The sequence below is a fragment of the Mobula hypostoma genome, chromosome 6 (assembly GCF_963921235.1).
Source record: "Mobula hypostoma chromosome 6, sMobHyp1.1, whole genome shotgun sequence".
Lineage (NCBI taxonomy): Eukaryota > Metazoa > Chordata > Chondrichthyes > Myliobatiformes > Myliobatidae > Mobula > Mobula hypostoma.
Window position 1 is genome coordinate 45354432 of NC_086102.1, and position 21592 is coordinate 45376023.

The window sequence follows — 21592 nt, forward strand, 5'->3', positions numbered from 1 at the left end:
TAGTGAAATAACTTTTAACTGTGTTTGCCAACGATACAATCTCGCGAAGGTCAACACAGAGACATCACTAAATCCTCCGCCTCGCCCTGGGCAAGAGACTGAAAGTTGATTGGACAACTCTGTCAGTCAACTTCTATCATGATTGGCAGAGGGGTTGTGGATATCTATTGGTTGTAGCTGGGACGGTGGGCGGAACCATTATGCGTAAAATTATTTAAGAGCTGGCGACCCGCGCTTTCGCCACTTTTCATCCGGTTCCGGTGGCGTTGAAAGTTATAGGCCACGTGGGGCAGACCGCTTCACCTTCCTATTTAATTTTTTAAAAGTTTTATTTATAGTCTGATCGCACTCCAAAGGAAAAATGGGGAAAGGGGTAAGTGAAGGTGATGTTTGGATGCCGAGGACGGACGGTGTTGGTTCCAACGGCCTTCTGGGACTAGGATGGGGTGCGGGGGGTGGCGGTTGTCGGTGGTGTGAGGGAGAGGGAGAGGGAAGGAAGGTGCAGGCTTTGAAGTCCTGGTGGAGGTGTCGGACAAGTGGAGGGGAGGCAGAGGATTCTTCACTGGAAATTCAGCAGCCTGTTTCCGAGAGCTCATTACCCTGAAAGTTACGTAGAAACAACCATATCTCAAAGGTCAGGGAATTGAATTAAAGTGACCTGAATAGTCTGACAATTACCGGTTCCGGCCCCTTGCGTGATTTTTCGGGGTTCATTAGCGTCCCCTGAAGCTTAAATCGTCACGACAACTTCTCAACTGGGATGTAAGTGGGTTGCCACAACGTGAGTCAGAAGAGATGTGACAATGTGTGCATTTGTTTCCGGATGGAAAAAAAATAGCTATTTGTGCCAAATCCTGGATTTAGTAAAGATGTCTCACTAATGAAATATACAGTGAATAGATTGTTAACATTGAGTTTGAGACACACGGGACAAAATTTTGCTTGTGTGTCTGTGTGTTTCCTGGTTTAAGATTGTGCAGATTTAACTTGGGCACTACTATTGAAGGAGCGGTTAACTTGGAAAGAATTTCAACGTGTGGGTATGTAAATACAAGTGAGTTCTTGCATAGGTAATTAAAATGATACCGGTGCGACGAATATCTCGGGATCTGAGGCGCTTGTGTCATTAAAGCTGGTGTAACTCGTTACAAGATTGAAAAGCTAGTGTTTATATAGCGCACTTCTCAAATACAGCGTTCTCTCAGGCAATTAAATACGTGTGCTATGTGTGACAACTTGAAATCCAATTGTCAATTTGTGCCCAGCAAACTCCCGTAAATGATTGTGTTAACTAATACCTACTAAGTAGCTTTTAAGCGGACGGCTAAAATTGCTGTTCTTCAAAAGGTATTTCATTGTGATCTATCCACCAGGGAGGGCAGAAGAAACTTGAGTTTGATACATCAATACAGAGAAACACTAGCAACACTGTAAAGTCTAGCAATGGTATCAGCTTGGAGTTTCCATATGGGAGTTGAACTTGCAATCATTGCCTTTGGCAGAAATGCGACCAATGATCTTAACGCTTTTTAAAAAAAAGAGGAAACAAATGAAGGATTAAGGTTCGTATCTGGAGGTATAGCATTTTAAAAGCAGAAAAAGTTGTGTTAAGTCTTTATGGAAACTTGCCACTGAACTGAGATTTTGTAAAGAATGCAAAGCCATTGATAGTGCAATAACAATGGGGTTGATAAAAAAACAGGAAACGTTTGCATATTGTGGCAAAAATTAAGAACATAACTTTGAAGTTGTTGATTTATCAGCACCAAGGAGTTTGAATTGGCACTCACTGGAAATAAATTTGCAGGGCCATGGGATACACCAGGGAATGCAACCATCTCGATTGCACCACATCAGTGAACTCAGTGGGCCAAATCACTCTAATGACTGATTTTAAATGCAAAAGGCAAATTAAGAAGTACAACTCATTTTACCTGGAAGCTATTAGAATGTAAAATTTGCTTCAAGAAGTGTGTGAAGAGAAAGTAAAAATTCATTTTAATAAGAAGTGAAGCACTCAAGGAAACAATCTCATGGTTACTGTCTGACAGTATATTTGTTAGTGTAGAAGGCAATTGCAGAGTGAATGAGAATGGGCTTTCTCTCTGCCAAAAGTTTTGATGAGTTTTAATCAACAGACCATTCTAAATTTGGTTCCAACAAATCCAACATTTCTTCTACATTCGTAATAGGTGACACCACTTTTAGTAGTAGAAGCAGCTTGAGTTCCAAATACACACAAATATATCCAAGAGAAATTAAGTGGCAGACTCATCTAAATATAGATTACAAATGAGCAGCGTGCAGAGGGATGCAAGTATTCTTCGTGCAAGAATCACGGAAGGTTTGCAGGCAGGTGCAGCAGGTTTTGAGAAAGGCAAATAATACATTGGTCTTTATTGCAAGGGAGTTGGAGTTGAGAAATGCAGAGGTATATTACAGGTGTATAAGGTGTTGAGGCCACAACTGAACTATTGTTCATAGCTAGGGTCCCCTTATTGAAGAAAGAAATAGAAGTAGTTCAAAAGGGATTCACTGGGCTATTCAGTTAAGTTAGATGGCTAACTTACTGCAAGCAGTGAAAGTATGATCTGTTTTCTTTGGAGTTTAGAAGAATAAAGGGTGATTTTACTGAAACATCCTCAGAGTACAGAGACAACAATATCTTTTGATAAACTTCCACTAGTAGGAGAGTCTTTAGTTGGGGGGGGGGTAGAAGCGTGATTACAATGGAATAGTAAAGTAATTTAAAAGTGATGGCTTGTAAGAACTTATTTTCCTTGAAGGTGGTGACTTACTGGATTTTTTTTATTTTGGGGTTGCTGAATTTTGCATAGAGCAGATTGACTGTGATCACATTGAATTATTGGGTTGGCTTGAGGTGCCTGGTGTTTTATTCCTGCTCAGCAGTTTAGTCTGTAGTAAATTTTAGGATCAGATTTGTTGTTACCAACTTGTTGTAAATGTGCTGTTTGTTGGTAGCAGTACTTAGCCAAACATACAAATTACTGCAAATTACAAAAGTACACCAAAGAGGAATAACGAGGTAGTGAAGACTGTCCAGAAATCTGATGGCTCAAGTTGCTAGAGAAGTGTGCTGTCTTAAAGCATGCTTTGCTTCAAAAATGTTGGAGGGATTCCATTTATTTTCAGTACAATTTTAAGTCTTTCAATTCTAAAATTAAAATTTACTACTGTTTGGATAATATAGTAGCATACCTTTCAAAGGAGTCTTGATTGTACTCTTTATTGAAGTTTTTTTGCAAAGTCACTTTAAAAATAAAGTCAACCTGATTTTTATAGCAGTACACTTTAATTGTGGCCAAAAAATTCATATGAAGTGCTTAATTGTGTTTGCAAAGAATGGACCTGTACACCCTCAGTCATTCTGAGTATCTATATAATGGTGCCATTGACTACAGTTTCATGTAGGAGGAATATGGGCTGAAAGATTGAAGAGAAATCTTGTGTATGTTATAAATTTGACATGACTGAGGTGATAAATGTATGTAAGCCTGAATGGAATTTCAGAAGTTTGTTCAAGATTGTGAATTGCAAACTGGTTGGCATCTTGCTGTTTAAGGCTGTCATGTTTCTGTGACTCAGCTGAGGAGATGCAAAAAGAAAACTTCTCAGGTAACCTGTAAACTTTAACCTACATATATTTTTATGCTTAAGACTTAAAGCATTCTCAAGATTTAGAGGCTGTCAGAGTATGAAAGGTAAGGAGATGTAGCTGAGTGGAGAAAGTGTAAATATTTGAAATTAGTGGAAATTAAACCACTATAAAATAACAGATTGGGCCAGTCAGTATACACTCAGTGGAATCTTCATTGGGTACAGCAGTGGAACTGGTGTGCTCTTGTGCTGTAACCCATCCACTTCAAGGTATGATGTGTTGTGCATCCAGTGACGCTCCTCTGCACATCTCTGTTGTAACTTCCTGTCAGCTTGAACTAGTCTGGCCATTATTCTCTGACCTCTCTCATAACAAGGCATTTTTGTCCACAGAACTGCAGCTCACTGGATGTTGTTTTTTGTTTATTGCACCATTTTCTAGGGACTGTTCATGAAAATTCTGAGGGTTCAGCAGTTTGAGGTACTTGAACCACTCCATCTGGCACCCACGATCATTCCACAATAAAAGTCACTTAGAAACATAGAAAATAGGTGCAGGAGTAGGCCATTCGGCCCTTCGAGCCTACACAGCCATTCAGTATGATCATGGCTGATCATCCAATCAGAACCCTGTACCTGCCTTCCCTCCATACCCCCTGAACGCTTTAGCCACAAGGGCCATATCTAACTCCCTCTTAAGTATAGTCAATGAACTGGCCTCAACTGTTTCCTGTGGCAGAGAATTCCACAGATTCACCACTCCCTGTGTTAAGAAGTTTTTCCTCATCTCGGTCCTAAAAGGCTTTCCTTTTATCCTTAGACTGTGACCCCTCGTTCTGGACTTCCCCAACATCGGGAACAATCTTCCTGCATCTAGCCTGTCCAATCCCTTTAGAATTTTATACATTTCAATAAGATCCCCCCATAATCTTCTAAATTCCAGCAAGTATAAGCCTAGTTGATCCAGTCTTTCTTCATATGAAAGTCCTGCCATCCCAGGAATCAATCTGGTGAATCTTCTTTGTATTCCCTCTGTGGCAAGAATGTCTTTCCTCAGATTAGGGGACCAAAACAGTGCACAATACTCCAGGTGTGGTCTCACCAAGGCCTTGTACAACTGCACTAGTACCTCCCTGCTCCTGTACTCAAATCCTCTTGCTATAAATGCCAGCATACCATTTGCCTTTTTCACCACCTGCTGTACCTGCATGCCCTGTTTCAATGACTGGTGTACAATGACACCCAGGTCTCGTTGCACCTCCCCTTTTCCTAGTCGGCTACCATTCAGATAATCTGTTTTCTTGTTCTTGCCACCAAAGTGGATAGCCTCACATTTATCCACATTAAATTGCATCTGCCATGAATTTGCCTACTCACCTAACCTATCCAAGTCACCCTGTATCCTCTTGGCATCCTCCTCACAGCTAACACTCCCACCCAGCTTCGTGTCATCCGCAGACTTGGAGATGCTGCATTTAATTCCCTTGTCTAAATCATTAATATATATTGTAGACAACCGGGGTCCCAGCACTGAGCCTTGCGGTATCCCACTAGTCACTGCCTGCCATTCTGAAAAGGTCCCGTTTATTCCCACTCTTTGTTTCCTGTCTGCCAACCAATTTTCTATCCACATCAATACCATACCCCCAATACCGTGTGCTTTAAGTTTGCACACTAATCTCCTGTGTGGGACCTTGTCAAAAGCCTTTTGAAAATTCAAATATACCACATTCACTGGTTCTCCCCTATCCACTCTACTAGTTACATCCTCAAAAAATTCTATCAGATTCGTCAGACATGATTTTCCTTTCACAATTCCATACTGACTTTGTCCGATGATTTCACCGCTTTCCAAATGTGCTGTAATCACATCTTTGATAACTGACTCTAGCATTTTCCCCACCACCGATGTCAGGCTAACTGGTCTATAATTCCCCAGTTTCTCTCTCCCACCTTTTTTACATTAGCCACCCTCCAATCCTCAGGAACTAATCCAGAATCTAAAGAGTTTTGAAAGATTATCACTAATGCATCCACTATTTCTTGGGCTACTTCCTTAAGCACTCTGGGATGCAGACCATCTGGCCCTGGGGATTTATCTGCCTTTAATCCCTTCAATTTACCTAACACCACTTCCCTACTAACATGTATTTCCCTCAGTTCCTCCATCTCACTAGACCCTCAGTCCCCTACTATTTCCAGAAGATTATTTATGTCCTCTTTAGTAAGACAGAACCAAAGTAGTTATTCAATTGGCCTTGTTCCCCATGATCAATTCACTTGTTTCTGACTGTAAGGGACCTACATTTGTCTTAACCAATCTTTTTCTTTTCGCATATCTATAAAAGCTTTTACAGTCAGCTTTTATGTTCCCTGCCAGCTTTCTCTCATAATCTTTTTTCCCTTTCCAAATTAAGCCCTTTGTCCTCCTCTGCTGGACTCTGAATTTCTCCCAGTCCTCAGTTGTGCTGCTTTTTCTGGCTAATTTGTATGTTTCTTCTTTGGAATGATACTATCCCTAATTTCCCTGGTCAGCCATGGGTGCACTACCTTCCCTGGTTTATTCTTTTACCAAACTGGGATGAACAATTGTAGTTCATCCATGTGATCTTTAAATGCTTGCCATTGCATATCCACCGTCAACCCTTTAAGTATCATTTTCCAGTCTATGTTATTTAATTCACATCTCATACCTTCAAAGTTACCCTTTAAGTTCAGAACCTTTGTTTCTGAATTAGCTATGTCACTCTCCATCTTAAGACTTCCACCATATTACAGTTTACAGTTCTGTTTTGATTTACAATTCCACCATATTACAGATTACAGTTCTGTGTTTTGATTTGCAACCCCATCCTATTACGGTAATTTTTGGATTGCCAATAGTAGAACATAGATCTTTATCTTCTTCAGCCTGTCGGATGATTGCATTTGTTACTTTAATGGCCAGAAGATCTATTTTATTGAACTGGAAGGAGACCAATCCTCCTACTACATTCCAATGGTTTTCCCAAACTATATTATGTTTAAATTTAGAAAAATTTAGGTGATATTTTTGATCCTTCGGTTAAATTTGAAGAGACTTGGAAACCATTTATTCAACATTTTCATATGATGTAATTTGACCTTTCCGAATCCTTCTTATTAACTTAAAATATATAAATAGAGGAACGGAGTTGACAACATTACTGAACATGTTCCATTTAAGATATTGGTCTAGCCTTGTTTTGTTTTGTTTGCTTTTTTGGGCTTAGTATTTTTTTTTGTTTTTTTGGGTGGTTTTCTTTGTATTTTTTCTTTTTTCTTTATGATTAATTACATCATGAGTTTGGAAGTCTATTATACCTGTTATCTGAAATCTTTTCTCTATATGTTTATTAACAATAAGACTATTCCTGTCTCTTTGTATCAACATTGTTATTTTGTTTATAACTTTGGAAAAATTAATAAAAAGATTTAAAAAGAAAGATTACAGTTCTTCCCCATTCTAATTTTGGTCTGGACACAACCGAACTTCTTGACCGTGCTGCCACATACTTGCATTAATGAGCAGGTGTACCTAACTGAGTGGCCAATATTGTAATTTCTTCACCATATCAAATGGACACTGGAATATAGAAATAAGAGAGGGTCACTGCACCCTTTGGATTATTCTTTAAATGATTTTGGTATTGACAGAGATGAAATGTTTCATTCAATTGCCCTGGCTGCTTATTCCTTGATTGCTTTTTTGGTGGGGAAGATATTTGACCCTCTGAGAGGGAAGTGAGGGAAAAGACTGCTGTGCCTTTGATGATTGGGTATTCTCTTACCACAGGATTTGGGCCAGAAGATTGGAGGCCGGCAAATGTCGTCTTTTCCATGAAAAGTGATGGGGATAATCCTGAGAATTGTAGACCAGTGAGTCTTAAATCAGTGGTAGACGAACTATAGGAGAGGATTCTTGGAGACAGGATTTAAAAACATTGGCAAAGCATAGTCTAGGATAGTCAGCATGGCTTTGAGGGGCAGGTCATGCTTCATCAGCATGATTGACTACTTTGAGAAACTGACAAAAGTTAAGGTAGAGTAGTGAGTATGGTACGTATGATTTTGGTGAGCTGTTTGACAAAGGTCCCTTGTTGGTAGGCTCATTCAGAAAGTCTTGAAGGCAGAGAGTGGTAGATGGAACTTATTCTGCCTGGAGTTCAGTCACTAGTGGTACTCCTTGGGGGATCTGTTCTGGGACCCCTTCTCTTTGTGATTTTTATAAATAACTTTGATTAGGAAGTGGAAGGGTGGTTTGTTAAGTTTTCAGATGACACAAAGGTTGGTGGTGTTGTGGATGGTATAGGAGGTTGTTGTAGGTTACAACAGGACATTGTCAGGTTGCAGAGCTAGGCTGGGAAATGACAGATGGAGTTCGATCCAGAAAAGTGTGAAGTGATTCACTTCGGAAGATTGAGGTTGAAGGCAGAGCGCAGGGTTAATCGAAGGATTCTTTAGCAGTGTGGATGAACAGGGGAATCTTGGGGTCCACATCCATAGATCCCTCAAAGTCAGCACAAGTTGATAGGGTTTTTAGGAAGGCATATGATGTATTGGCCTTCATTAGGGCCTTGAATTCAAGAGTGGCAAGGTAATGTTGCACTTTCAAAAAACAATGATTAATTCACATGTAGAGTGTTGTGTTCAGTTCTGGTTGCCTCATGTTAAGGATGTGGAAGCTTTAGTGAGGGTGCAGAGGAGATTTACTTGAATTTGTTTCCCTTAAGAGGAAAGGCTGAGCAAGCTTGGGCTTTTCTCTTTGGAGCAAAGGAGGAAGAAAGGTGACCCATCGCAGCCATGAAAGCTCACTAACACCTCTACTTTCTCAGGAGATTAAACAAATTCAGCATGTTCCTGTTGTCTCTTACCTGTTTTTATTGCTGCACTCTGGGTGCGTAATGGCTTGGTATGGCAACTGCTCTGAAGAATGCTGTGGATGCAGCTCAGCGTATCACAGGAACCAACATTCCCTCCATGAATTCTGTCTATATTTCTCACTGCCTCAGTAAAGCAGCCAGCATATCAAAGACCACACCCATCCTGGACATTCTCCTTTCATCCCCTATCAGGCAAACAACACAGGAACCTGAAAGCATGCATCACCGGTCTCCAGGACAACTTGTTATCCAAGTCTTGGACAGGCCTCTTGATGGGAAGATGGACTTTTGATTTCACTACCTATCTTCTATGATCTTGCATTTTATTGTTTCCCTGCATAGCACTCTTTCAGTTGCGTTTACACTTTTTCTGCATTATTTTTTTAACCTTGTTCTGGTTCAATGCATTGTGTAATAAATTGATCTGTATAAACAGTTTGCAAGATGTGACAATAATAAACCAATACCAATATTTGCGAGTGTAAAAGGTGATTAGAGGCATAGAGTGACCAGCCAGAGCCATTTTCAAGATTGGCAATGGGTAATATGAGGGGGAATAATTTTTAAGGTGATTGAAGGAAAGTATTGGAGTGTTGGTAAGTTTTTTACATTGAGAGTGGTAGGTCCATTGACATTTCTAGGGATAGAGGTTGAAGCAGATACATTAGGAGCATTTAAGATACTTGGATACGGATATGAAGGAAAGAAAATGGAGGGCCATGTGGGAGGGAAGGAAGGATCTTGGAGCAGATTAAAACTTTGTCACAACATTGTGGGCTGAAGGGCCCGTACTGTGGTGTACTGTACTATGTTCCATTCAGAACCATTTTTGAGTGGGGATCCAGGGAGTGATGAATACTTCAGATTTATAATGTTTACACTAAAAATGCCACCTTTTATTTCTAACTCATTTTAATTTTACCATTATACTTTCTCATTGTGTGTTCTCGCATTGATGCTGTAGCTACATTGTTCTGTTTAAGTACTTAACCTCTTTATTAATTTTAATGCATTAATTTAATAGTTTGACCTTCAAGGACAGGGTATTCTCACAAAGTTAATGTTCATCAATTTAGTCTTGAAATCTTGATGTCATTTTGATCAGTTTCCTTTGTGACAGTCCAAAATCAATATCTTTGCTGGGATTTGGTGTCTTGCATATGCTTCGTATTATTCTTTTGGTGATGGGGGTTGTTCTGATAATTTCATGATTGATTTTTAGTGATGGGTATGTATAAGTGTCTTTTATACCACCTCCACTGATTTGTTCCCTTTCCCATTCATATCATTCAGTTTGTCTTTTAGTAATCCAAATTGGATAACCTTGCCCTTTCCTATATTGAAAGTTTATTTTCCTACTTGGTTTTCTGCCTGTCATATCTTGTTAAATGTACAACTTGTTTGCTTTCTAATGCAGACTTAATGGGGCCTGGTATAGGTTTCATGTAAGTGCCATTTTTCACATCCTGCCAATTGGTGAAAATTGTTAATCCAACTCTTGACTTCTTTCTTTCAAAAATTATTTATAATTTTGTTGAGCATTTCTTGTTTCTACTATTTTCATGAATTTGTACTGTTCTGTGTATTCTTTATATTTCTACTATAAAGTATGAATTTATCAGCAACACACCTCAAAGTTGCTGGTGAATGCAGCAGACCAGGCAGCATCTCTAGGAAGAGGTACAGTCGACGTTTCGGGCCGAGACCCTTTGTCAGGACTAACTGAAGGAAGAGCTAGTAAGAGATTTGAAAGTGGGAGGGGGAGATCCAAAATGATAGGAGAAGACAGGAGGGGGAGGGATGGAGCCAAGAGCTGGACAGGTGATTGGCAAAGGGGATACGAGAGGATCATGGGACAGGAAGTCCGGGGAGAAAGACAAAGTGGGGGGGGGAACCTAGAGGATGGGCAAGGGGTACAGTCAGAGGGACAGAGGGAGAAAAAGGAGAGTGAGAGAAAGAATGTGTGTATAAAAATAAATAACGGATGGGGTACGAGGGGGAGGTGGGGCATTAGCGGAAGTTAGAGAAGTCGATGTTCATGCTGGCCTGCTGCGTTCACCATGTCGACTGTACCTCTTCCTAGAGATGCTGTCTGACCTGCTGCGTTCACCAGAAACTTTGAGGTGTGTTGCTTGAATTTCCAGCATCTGCAGAATTCCTGTTGTTTATGAATTTATCAGCATCCTTTAGCTGCATGTTGAAAGTACTGAGAGCATTTGTGTGCTACCTGCCATATTATCACTTGCTTAGACATTTGAGTTTGGAATCTGGTCAACCAAGTTGAAGTTTAATTGTCACTTGACCATACATGTGTATACCACTACGTTTCCCCTGCTAAAGTAGAGTGTTCCTATGAAAGCTTTTGTAAGCCGAAATGGCATAAAGTGAAGAAGCAATTACCATTAATTTATATGGGAAAAATTTTTGAGCGCTCCTGGACCCAAAAAATTACCTACCAAATCATACCAAATAGCACATAAAACCTAAAGTAACACTAACATGGTAAAAGCAGGAATAATGTGATAAATACACAGCCTATATAAAGTAGAAATAATGTATGTACAGTGTAGTTTCACTTATCAGAATTGGGAAGATTTAGCCAACATCGATTTGTAGAAAAAAATCTGCAAGTACATGCATGCGCACACACCTGCCTGCACAAGGCTTCAGTCATGGTAGTCTTTCTCAGGGTAAACCCAAGTTTAAAACAGGCGCCTTTTTTCGTAAAAGCGAAAATCCTCTTCGGATTTCTTTCAGTTAGCGAAAACAGGTACTAATGTAGGTCTTTCGTAAAAGCGAAGTGGCGTAAAGCGAACTTTCATAAGGCGGGGAACTCCTGTAACTCAGTGTTCCTCTGGGACCAGGGTGCAAAACACAGTACAAGTAGTTATGGCACATGCAGTCACAAAGTCTGAGTGGCATGGCCTGAAACTTGGGGATATTGCCTTTGAGCCTTGTTCCTGCAAGTACAAGCATGGAGCAGTTCCTCATCTCCCACAGCTGAAGGCAATCCAGCTTTTCTTCCAGGGAACAAGTACAAGAGAGCAGCACCAACAGGAGAAGGAGAGCCAGTATGCAGGGGCTAGCACCCAACCCAACACTGATTCCAGCACACTCTGCACCTCAGGCACCTCCTGCTCTGGGTGGCTGTAAAACGTGGCATTGCAGCATGGGGGCCAGGTCCTCAGGCATGGATTCCAGTAAGCCTGCCGCACCTTTGTTCTCTTCTAATGCATTTTAAGGAAGTATCTGACCATCCTCTAACATAGTATTTTGGTCAGTAAAATCTAAGGTTCATTGAATGGAAGGACTGTGATAGTTTGGATAAAAGTAATCATCAAAAGGACAAAACAAGCAAATCAGCAAAGTGGTTCTTTTTCAATGTGGAGGATTATGATTAGAAACATAGAAAATCCTACAGTCAAGTCCCTGTGCCAAATTTGTACTTACTTTAGAAATTGCCTAGGGTTATCCATAGCCCTCTATCTTTTTAAGCTCCATGTACCTATCCAGGAGTCTCTTAGAAGACCCTATTGTATCCACCTCTACCACAGTTGCCGGCAGCCCATTTCACGCACTCACCACACTGTGTGTAAAAACAACTTGCCCTTGACATCCAAGCACCTTAAAACTGTGCCCCCTCATTTTACCCATTTCAGCCCTGGGAAAAAGCCTCTGACTATCCACACAATCAATGCCTCTCATCATCTTAGAGAATGGTTACTGGCATTCTCCAAGTATCAGTGCCAGGGCATAACTTGAGTGATATTTTACTGTATTCAAACAGATGTTGGTGAATTTTAAAATGTTTATCAAACTTGGTGGGATGGCAGACATAGAGCACGATGACTCTTTGCTGCAGGCATAAATCTTAAGAGCATACAAGAACGGAGGGGACTAGGGATTTGTGTGCATGGACCTGTGAACATAGCAAGGCATATTGATAGAATAATTTTCAAAGAATATATTTCGATTAATGTATATTGCACTTTTAAAGTTCTGGTTAAGTCACAAGTGGAGTAGGACACTCATTTCTGATCACTACAAGACATCTGTAGAGGAAGTTTACCAGAATAAATGATGGGCTTTGGCTGCAAAATTTGAAGCTGGATTTAGCTATGTTCTCTCTAAAGCAAAAGATGAGGAAAGTTTTGATAGAGATGTACAAGATCTTGACAAGACTATGGTAAGCTGTTCCCAGTGACTGGTACCAAAATTACTGGAAAAGGTATGGTGATAAGAGGTTATGGGAAGTTTCAGAGATAAACACTAAAGCAGTGTGAAAAATGAAATTCTTCGCATAAGGCTGGTGGAGATGGGGCATTGGTATTTGAAAGGAAATACATTTTCAGAACTGTGTGGATAGAGCAGAACTGGACTGGCTCAGTGGAGAGCTAGCTTTCGACTATGAATTGTAATCATTGTTTCTGTGCATTTCTGAAGGGTAATTCTAAAAATATCCTGACAACACTGGGAAGAATCATTCAGGATGATCAAGAGCATACTTTTGGGAGATGTTGAAAAATATTTGTTAATTCTTGCAATGATAAATGTACTTTCACTTAAATTGTGGTTTATACATAAGGCACAGGGAAGCGTACAGCTTTTTTTCTGGGCAGCTTTTAGTAATTGTGATAAAAGGTATATTTGGTTACTAAATCCTTTTTAAAATCTTAATGTGTCGTATATTCTTTACAGCGTGTGAAATAGGGTGTGTGATACTGAAATTAATTCCTCTTTGGTACTTTTATTCAAGAGTATTTAGACCTTGAAAACTACGTTGCTTCAATGATCTGTATAGAACTATGGCTGCTAAATATTTTTGATAAAATCTGCACATTCTAGGGAGGGAATGTTACTTACCTCTGCTTTTAAGATTTTTGTTGAGATTTAGATACTTTCTACCTTGAGGGTACTAGCTTAAAAAATGTTCATGATAATGCGGGTAGGATAGTCAAAAGTGGGTTTGCTGTGAATTTGCTTGTGATGAAAGAAAATAATAACTTGAATTCTTACACTATCAACCACAGGGTTGTTCCATTCCTGCAGGAACTGGATTTTGTTGCTTTATACTTAATCCTTCACAATTGGACATGTGTGAGATTAATTTTAATGAGGCTTACCCAGGGAGTAAGTGATAGAATATAAAACTTCATAGTCATGGACTTGCCAAATTAGAGCTACAGGTAAAGCTGATTGTAACCTTGTACTGACCTGGGGTTTATTGAGTTGTTTCCTTCTGGTCTATTCAGAATTTGACTGGATATGATAACAAGTCTGAGTTAGACAATGGGGGAAGAAATCAGAAGCCATTTACAAACATTCTATTGATAGGCTCATTATTTTTATTCATTAAAGCAGCCGAAATCTTCAAGGGAAAGTGTGTGTTCGGTGTTACCTTTATTTTACAAATGCACCACAGGCTGTACTTGGCTAACGTCTCATAGTGATATTTTAGAAACTAAAAGCAAAATAGATGCTGGAGGTTGGGGTGGGGAAGGTACAGAAAATTCTAGAAATGTTCAACAGGTCAGAGCACCTAAAGAGGACCAGATTTTCAGGTCAAAGATGAAAGGTCTGATTAAGTCTATCCAGCCCTAATAATTCTTTTTCCCAGATGCATTGTGACTGTTTCCAACTTTTGTTTTTATTCCAATTTGAGGCCTTGTTTGCTCTAATAATGTAAAGCTATTTCCTTGTGGCTAAAGCTAAATCATATTACAATTTGTAACTTACTGACACATTGGACTAGTTTACTCATTAATTTGCTTTTGCTTTTAAAGTTTAAAAAAAAATTATTGTTTTTATCTGACAATGCATAATTCCTTTTGTCTGGATTTGCCATTTTAAGGAAAAAATCAGAACATTTAAGAATTTGAATTCTTTCTCTGTTACACTCTGATGCCAATCAAATTTCTTTTCAGGTAGTTTCATTGAATTTAACTCCTGGAGCAGCTTGGGTTCAAGCCATAGGGTGGAGCATGTAATGAACAGGAACAAGTCCATGCAGTGTAAACAATTCAGAGCAGGGTTGACACTGATTAGCCCAGTGCTGCTTTGAATCCATTAACAACGACAGGGCTGTCTTGAGGCCAATAGTAAAGGGTTATTTCTAAACTTAGCGCAAGTCGGTAAATGGGTAGGATGAGGTTAGTTTAACTTTCGTCTTTCTTTTCAAATCTTTTTATTATTCAAAAATAACACGAGTACATCAAAATAAGCAACACTTACAATGTCTCAAGGAAAAAAAACATTTTAAAGATTGAAAAATTTTGGTGATAATAAAAAAGTTTAACTTTTGAATGTCATTTAGTTTTGAAGATTTTCCCATGTTTGGATATTGTGGATTTTAAGAAATTTCTTAACAATCTCTTTGTATTTAACACTAATGTTTAAAATAATAACAAGCTACAGTCCTTAATTGGAACATACCAGACAAAAATAAGCTGTAGAAGAGATGAGAAGTAGTAATCAAGCATTTGAAATATGAAATGTTAGCTTGAGGGGAAAAGCTCAACGTTTTGAGGAAAAAACTGTAGAACTTGGGGCTTGGAGTGTTAAAAGGCATAGAGGAATACATATTGAACCAGATTTGGAGGAGTTCTGATGAGGTTTTGAGACTTGAGGTTGCAGAGATGCAAGGCAAAGGACAGGAAAGAGTTTAAAACTGACTGGGGGTAGGAGTTGGAGAGTGGAGATGCAAGGTAGGTCATCAAATACAGGCTGGTGTACTTCGTTTACAGATGAGTGTAGGTCAGGAAAGCACTTGAAGAGTTGAGTCTGAAGTTGACTAAAGCATGGATGAGAGTTTGAGTATGTGGGTGGAAACCAGTAATGAGACAGAGTAACGTGTTCCCGATTTCATGGAGATATTATAGAGCTACAGTCTTGGTGCTTGGTCAGAACATTTATCTTATAAATCATATAGCTATTTATGTTGATAGATGGCAAGCAAATATATTTGTAGGATGCCTGTTCCTAGTTTAGCTATTGTGGATATGTTCACATTTTGGATGAGATCAATTTGGTGTCTACTAGTGGCTCTTGTTAGATGCACAAAATCATAGATAATCAGAATCAGATTTAATATTGCAGGCATATGTCATGGAATTTGTTAAGTGGCAGCAGTACATTACAAAACATAATAAAAACTGTACAGTTTAAAGCTAAATTAGTACAAAAAGAGGGGAAAATGGAGTGAGCTTGTGTCCTTGAGTTCAATATCCATTCTGAAATCTGATGGCTAAGTCAAGAAGTTATATCTAAATTGTTGAGTGTGTGCCTTTAGGCTCCTGTACCTCCTTCCCGATGGTAGCAATAAGAGGTCATGTCCTGGGCGAGTGGGGTCCTGAAATGTTGAATGCTGCCTTTGAGGCATTGCTCCTTGAAGATGCACCCCAGCATCCAGGACTAGACTTGGGTGAACAGGAATGGGTGACGAAGCCTTGGAAATGCAGAAATTGACAAGAATTTGGAGCTTCAGTAGTGAAGAGATTTGAGATGTTAGGCTTGTTTTTCTTGTGAAATAAATTTAAAAAGAAACAATCATTCAATAACAAAGTTTTTGTGGTAAGTTAGGACAACTATTTAATGGGGGGGGGAAGAGGGTGGAGGAGGGTCAATATCGAAAGGTCACATTGGTGATGGCCTAAAGAACCAGATGGAAGAAGTAGCTTTATGTATTTAACTAGAGCTGTAACCTGACACTGTGTTTAAAAAAAATAATAATTTTACTTTAATTATGTGCATATAGTTAGCATGTAAGGTATTTACTGGGTTTTTCATAGAAACACAGGAAGCCTACAGCACAATATAGGCCTTTTGGCCCACAAAGCTGTGCCAAACATGTCCTTAACTTAAAAATTACCTAAGGTTACCCAGAACCTTCTATTTTTCTGAGCTCTTGTACCTGTCCAGGAGTCTCTTAAAAGACCCTATCATATCCACCTCCACCACTGTCACCGGCATCCCACTCCACGCACTGACCACTCTTTGTGTTTTTAAAAAAAAAACAACTTACCCCTGACATCTCCTCTGTACCTACTTCCAAGCACCTTAAAACTGTGCCCTCTTGTGCTAGCCATTTCAGCCCTGGGGAAAAAACCTCTGACTATCCACATGATCAATGCCTCTCATCATCTTATACACCTCCGTCAGGTCATCTCTCATCCTTCATCCACCTTTCATTAGTGGCTCCTTGGCCATTTCACTATTTTGATGTTTGTTTGATAGGGGAATTAAGAGCAGCTGCCATGCTGTGTTTGAAGTAGCATGTGGTCAAACTGGAGAAGAAAAATGAATTCCCTTTCTTCAAGGGCATTAATGAACCTGATGTGACTCTTGAGTTAATCTCAGTTGTGATGGTAATTATGGGTGTTAAATGGAGCACGGAGTAATGAAGTGGTGCAATGACAGTTGTTGACCGGAATGATTAGGTGCTGAGGTAAGGTACCAGAAGACAACTCGTGTCCATACTATACAACAAGAATTTTTTATGGCTTTGGATCAGAAAAGGCAGGTAATAAGAAGCAATCTGATACAGATGCAGAGTAAATTTTTAACATTTTCCTAAATGTCTCAAAATGCTTCACATTCACTCAATTACTTGTGCATTATACGTACACTGAATAAGTGTGGCTTTTCAATATTGTAAAATTATATTCAAAGTAATGGTCTTTTGGTAGAGTGCTGAATGTACTTCCACAAGTGTAGTACAGTCGGCCCTCCTTATCAGTGAGGGATTGGTTCCAGGACCCCTCGCGGATACCAAAAAACACGGATGCTCAAGTCCCTTATTCAACCTGTCTCAATGTGGTGGATCTTAGGACCCAGCGGAACCCCGGACCTTATTTAACCTGTCTCAGTGTGGTGGGCATTAGGACCCGGCAGCGGAGCTCTGAATGCGCAGTGTTTCTGTTTATGAAAATAATCATGATTGCGATTTAAAATAAAGTGGAAGTAATAAAGCAATCAGAAAGAAGTGAAATGCCATCGGTCATTGGAAAAGCATTAGGCTACAGTCGCTCAATGATTGAAACAATTTTAAAGGATAAAATGAGAAAGGCCCTGCCCGATTAAAGCAACAATTATTACGCAGCAACGCAGTGGTTTAATTATTGGGTTTTGGGTTTTTGATCTTCCACATCAACCTGGCAGGGATGGACAGTGCACTCGGGAGCGATCTGTCACTGGATCGAACTCGGGAACGATCTGTTACTGGATCGACCTTGGGAACTTTTGTTTCCGAGCCAGGCGCTGATACATACGTTTCTTAAGTGTTTTATATGCATAGAAAGGTAAAATATATGCTATATACTAAGACAAACGTTTGACTACTGACGCTAAATAATACCAGATGTACCTATTCCGACTTAGTAAGAGAACTTTCGGTTTTTTTTTCGATCCCGATCCACGATAACCTACATACATCCTCCCGTATACTTTAAATCATCTAAAGAATCATTTAAAGAACGGGAAAGACGGCAAGGATGGTAAACCTCCGGTTAAACCGAAAGCTACGGATCTCCCTCCGACTGAATCACCGGTGACTTTGAAAGCGATATCGGAGTTAATTCAGAGGGAAATTTCAACCTCTGTTAGGGAGATGATTCGTACAGAAATTGCGGGCTTTGTTAAAGACCTGATTCATACGGAAATCTCAACTAATTTCCAGAAAATTGCCGATTTAATTGATAAGATGCAAACATCTATTGCGGAACATCAGTCGGCTATATCTGATCTTCAAAAATCCGCGCAACAAAGTGAGCTTAAGATGGGGAAAATCGAAGAAACAATTAATGTAATGAAGAAGAAACTTGACTTTTTGACTTTTAAAAACTCTGACTTGGAATCTAGAATGCGACGGCAGAATTTACGAATGATTGGCGTCAGGGAAGCCGTGGAAGCTAACAACCCCATGAAATATTTCTCCCAACTTTTAAAAGATGCATTCCCTACTGTATTTCCTGACCAACCACCGCTACTGGATCGTGTTCACAGAATCCCATCATACTCGTCTAGGTCAGATAGACCTAGGCATGTTATCTTACGTTTTCATTACTTTCAAGACAAGGAGAGACTGTTTCGATTCGCTCGATCTAAAGGTTTCATTGATTTTTCGGATCTTAAGTTCCGATTCGTGGAAGATTTCAGTAAACCAATCTGGGACCAACGGGTCCGTTACAGATCCGTGATGTCGGAATTCTATAAGATGGATTTAAGACCAGCGCTGCTGTACCCTGCACGTCTAAGGATTCGCATGTTAGATGGAGCCCTTCGTTTTTTTGATTCTCCATCGGATGCCCAGAGTTATCTGGATCAACTTTCATCTTCAACATCTTAATTGCCTTTTTTTTTAATTTTCTCCGTTGATCGGAGGCTGTGAATTGGTTGGTTTTAACTTTTCTGTGCCCTATTTGGGCAGAAAAGTTTACTTTCGATTTCTTAATATGGCTGCTAAACTTTCTTTTTAACTGCGTCATTTCTTTCTTTTCCCAGGGGATTCTGGGTGGTTACTTCCCTTTTGTCATCTTACGTATTTCCTGTGCGGCCTTAAATTTTGTAGTTTTTTTTAAATTTTATTCTGTTTTGCTTTTTATAATCACTTTATGTTAATAATCCTATTTTTTTTTTGTTGCTGTGTCTATTCATGAGTTTGAGGTTTATTGTGGTTTTTTTTTAATATATATTTTCCGGCTTTTGTTCTGTTATGTGTGTATTCTAATTGAGCTAACTTTTTTTTACTTTTTTTTTACTGTTTTACAATTAGCTGATCCTTTTCATATTTATACCTTTTTTTTAGGGAGCGTATACCGGAAGTCATGGGGGTAGTTTTAGCGCTTGCTTCTTTCTGGCGGGTCTGCTTTAGATTTTGCCTTGGGGTCTTGGGCCGGGGGGTGGCGGGAGGGGCTTCACGTTTTAGTTTGTTTTTCTTTGGGCTATATACATTATTGAAGTACTGGTTGCGTCCTTTTCCCCGGTATCTTTTGTATGTTCTGTTTCCTCTCCGGGTTTGTGGGTCGCGCCTATTGTCAATCCTCCTTGTTGTGGGTTGACCTTAGGATTTATGGAGTCTATTATTAATTTTGTCTCCTGGAATACTAATGGTCTTAATCATCCTATTAAAAGAAAAAAAGTTTTTAAAGTGTTCCGGAGACTTAAAGCACAAATTTTATTTTTACAAGAGACCCATGTACGGAGGGGGGACAGACTACGTTTTTTCAAATTCTGGAAGGGACAACAATTTCATTCGAACTCCAATGCTAAGATTCGAGGCGTCTCTATTTTTATAGATTCCTCAGTTACTTTTATACAACAGGATATTATCTCTGATCCGAATGGTAGATTTTTATTGGTTAGTGGTTTACTATTTATTAAAAAAGTAGTTTTGGTTAATGTTTATGCTCCTAATATGGATTGTCCGGAATTTTATAAACCATTGTTTGATCAGTTTCCGAATTTGAACGAGTTTTCATTGATTTGGGGCGGAGATCTTAATACCTGTTTATCTCCAGCTTTGGACCGTTCGGCTCCTTTACGGACTTTACCTAATAAATCTGCAAATTTGATTAATTTTTTCCTTTCTGATTCTGGGTCGACGGACATTTGGCGTTTTCTGCATCCTCAGGAAAAAGATTTTTCCTTTTTTTCACATGTTCATCATTCCTATTCAAGAATTGATTATTTTTTTATTGATTCTCGTCTCATTCCTTCAGTGATTAAATGTGATTATGATTCTATAACCATTTCGGATCATGCTCCACTTAAGCTTTCTATTAAAATTATGGCCAATATACCGAACAATAGACAATGGCGTTTTAATTCGCTGTTGCTTCAGGACTCGGACTTTGTTAATTTTATGAATGAACAGATTGAGCTTTTTTTTACAATTAACCATACAGAAGATATTTCGGTTAACACTCTTTGGGACACTTTTAAAGCCTATATTCGGGGTCAGATTATTTCGTATTCTGTTGCTTTGAGGAAGAAACAGAAGCAGGAGGAGATGGCAATTGTGGACAAGATTAAAGAAATTGATAAGAAATATGTTATGGCTCCTTCTGAGGAGCTATACAAACAAAGAACTGAACTTCAAATGGAATACAGTTTACTACTCTCGTCCTCGATTGTAAACCAATTAAAGAAAACAAGAAGTGATTTTTATGTTCACAGTGATAAAATTGGCAAGCTGCTGGCTAATCAATTGAAATCTAATTATGTTAAATCTCAAATCAATCAGATTTATAACCAAAATGATCGATTGATATTGGATCATGTGGGGATTAATCAAACCTTTTGTGATTTTTATTCTTCTTTATATCAATCAGAGTCTCCTCGAGATTCTAAATATATGAATGATTTTTTAGATAAGTTAGACTTCCCTCAGATTTCACAGGATATGTCTCCTTTATTAGATACTTCCATTACAATGGATGAGATTAAGAATGTTATTTTTTCTATGAATCTGGGGAAAGCTCCTGGCCCTGATGGGTTTACTGTTGAATTTTACAAATGTTTTGCTTCTTTATTGATTCCTTGGCTCTATAAGGTTTTTGAGGCTTCTTTGAAACTTGGTAAACTTCCGGAATCTTTTAATAGAGCATCAATTTCTTTAATACTAAAGAAGGATAAAGACCCTGCTCAATGTGCATCTTATAGACCAATATCTTTATTAAATGTTGATTCTAAAGTTTTTTCTAAGTTATTAGCAAATAGACTAGAAAAAGTACTTCCTTCTATTATTTCGGAAGACCAAACGGGTTTTATTAAAGGTCGTTACTCTTTTTATAATATTCGTACATTGTTAAATATCGTTTATACTCCCTCACAAAATGTTCCTGAGTGTGTTATTTCTTTAGATGCCGAGAAAGCTTTTGATAGAGTAGAATGGCCTTATTTATTTAAGGTGCTTGAAATGTTTAATTTTAGCTTGAAATTTATATCCTGGATTAAACTGTTATATCACTCCCCTCTAGCCTCGGTTCGTACTAACTCTTTAAATTCACCTTTTTTTCCTCTCTTTCGTGGTACTCGACAAGGCTGTCCTCTTAGTCCCCTATTATTTGATATTGCAT

The 21592-nt window shown here is 39.0% G+C and overlaps 1 protein-coding gene across 2 annotated transcripts in view; it reads left to right on the forward strand.

Moving 5' to 3' along the window:
- The first annotated feature begins 224 nt into the window (after positions 1–224).
- LOC134348002 (sodium/potassium-transporting ATPase subunit alpha) overlaps positions 225–21592 on the forward strand; it is a 59113-nt gene continuing 37745 nt past the window's right edge. The window contains exon 1 of one of the 2 annotated variants that reach the window (XM_063050733.1): positions 225–373. In XM_063050733.1, the coding sequence (XP_062906803.1) occupies positions 362–373 (12 nt within the window). In that variant the 5' untranslated portion in view covers positions 225–361. Of the gene's footprint in view, positions 374–1424; positions 1563–21592 lie in introns of those variants that run through there. The other variant, XM_063050734.1, reaches the window with a different exon arrangement.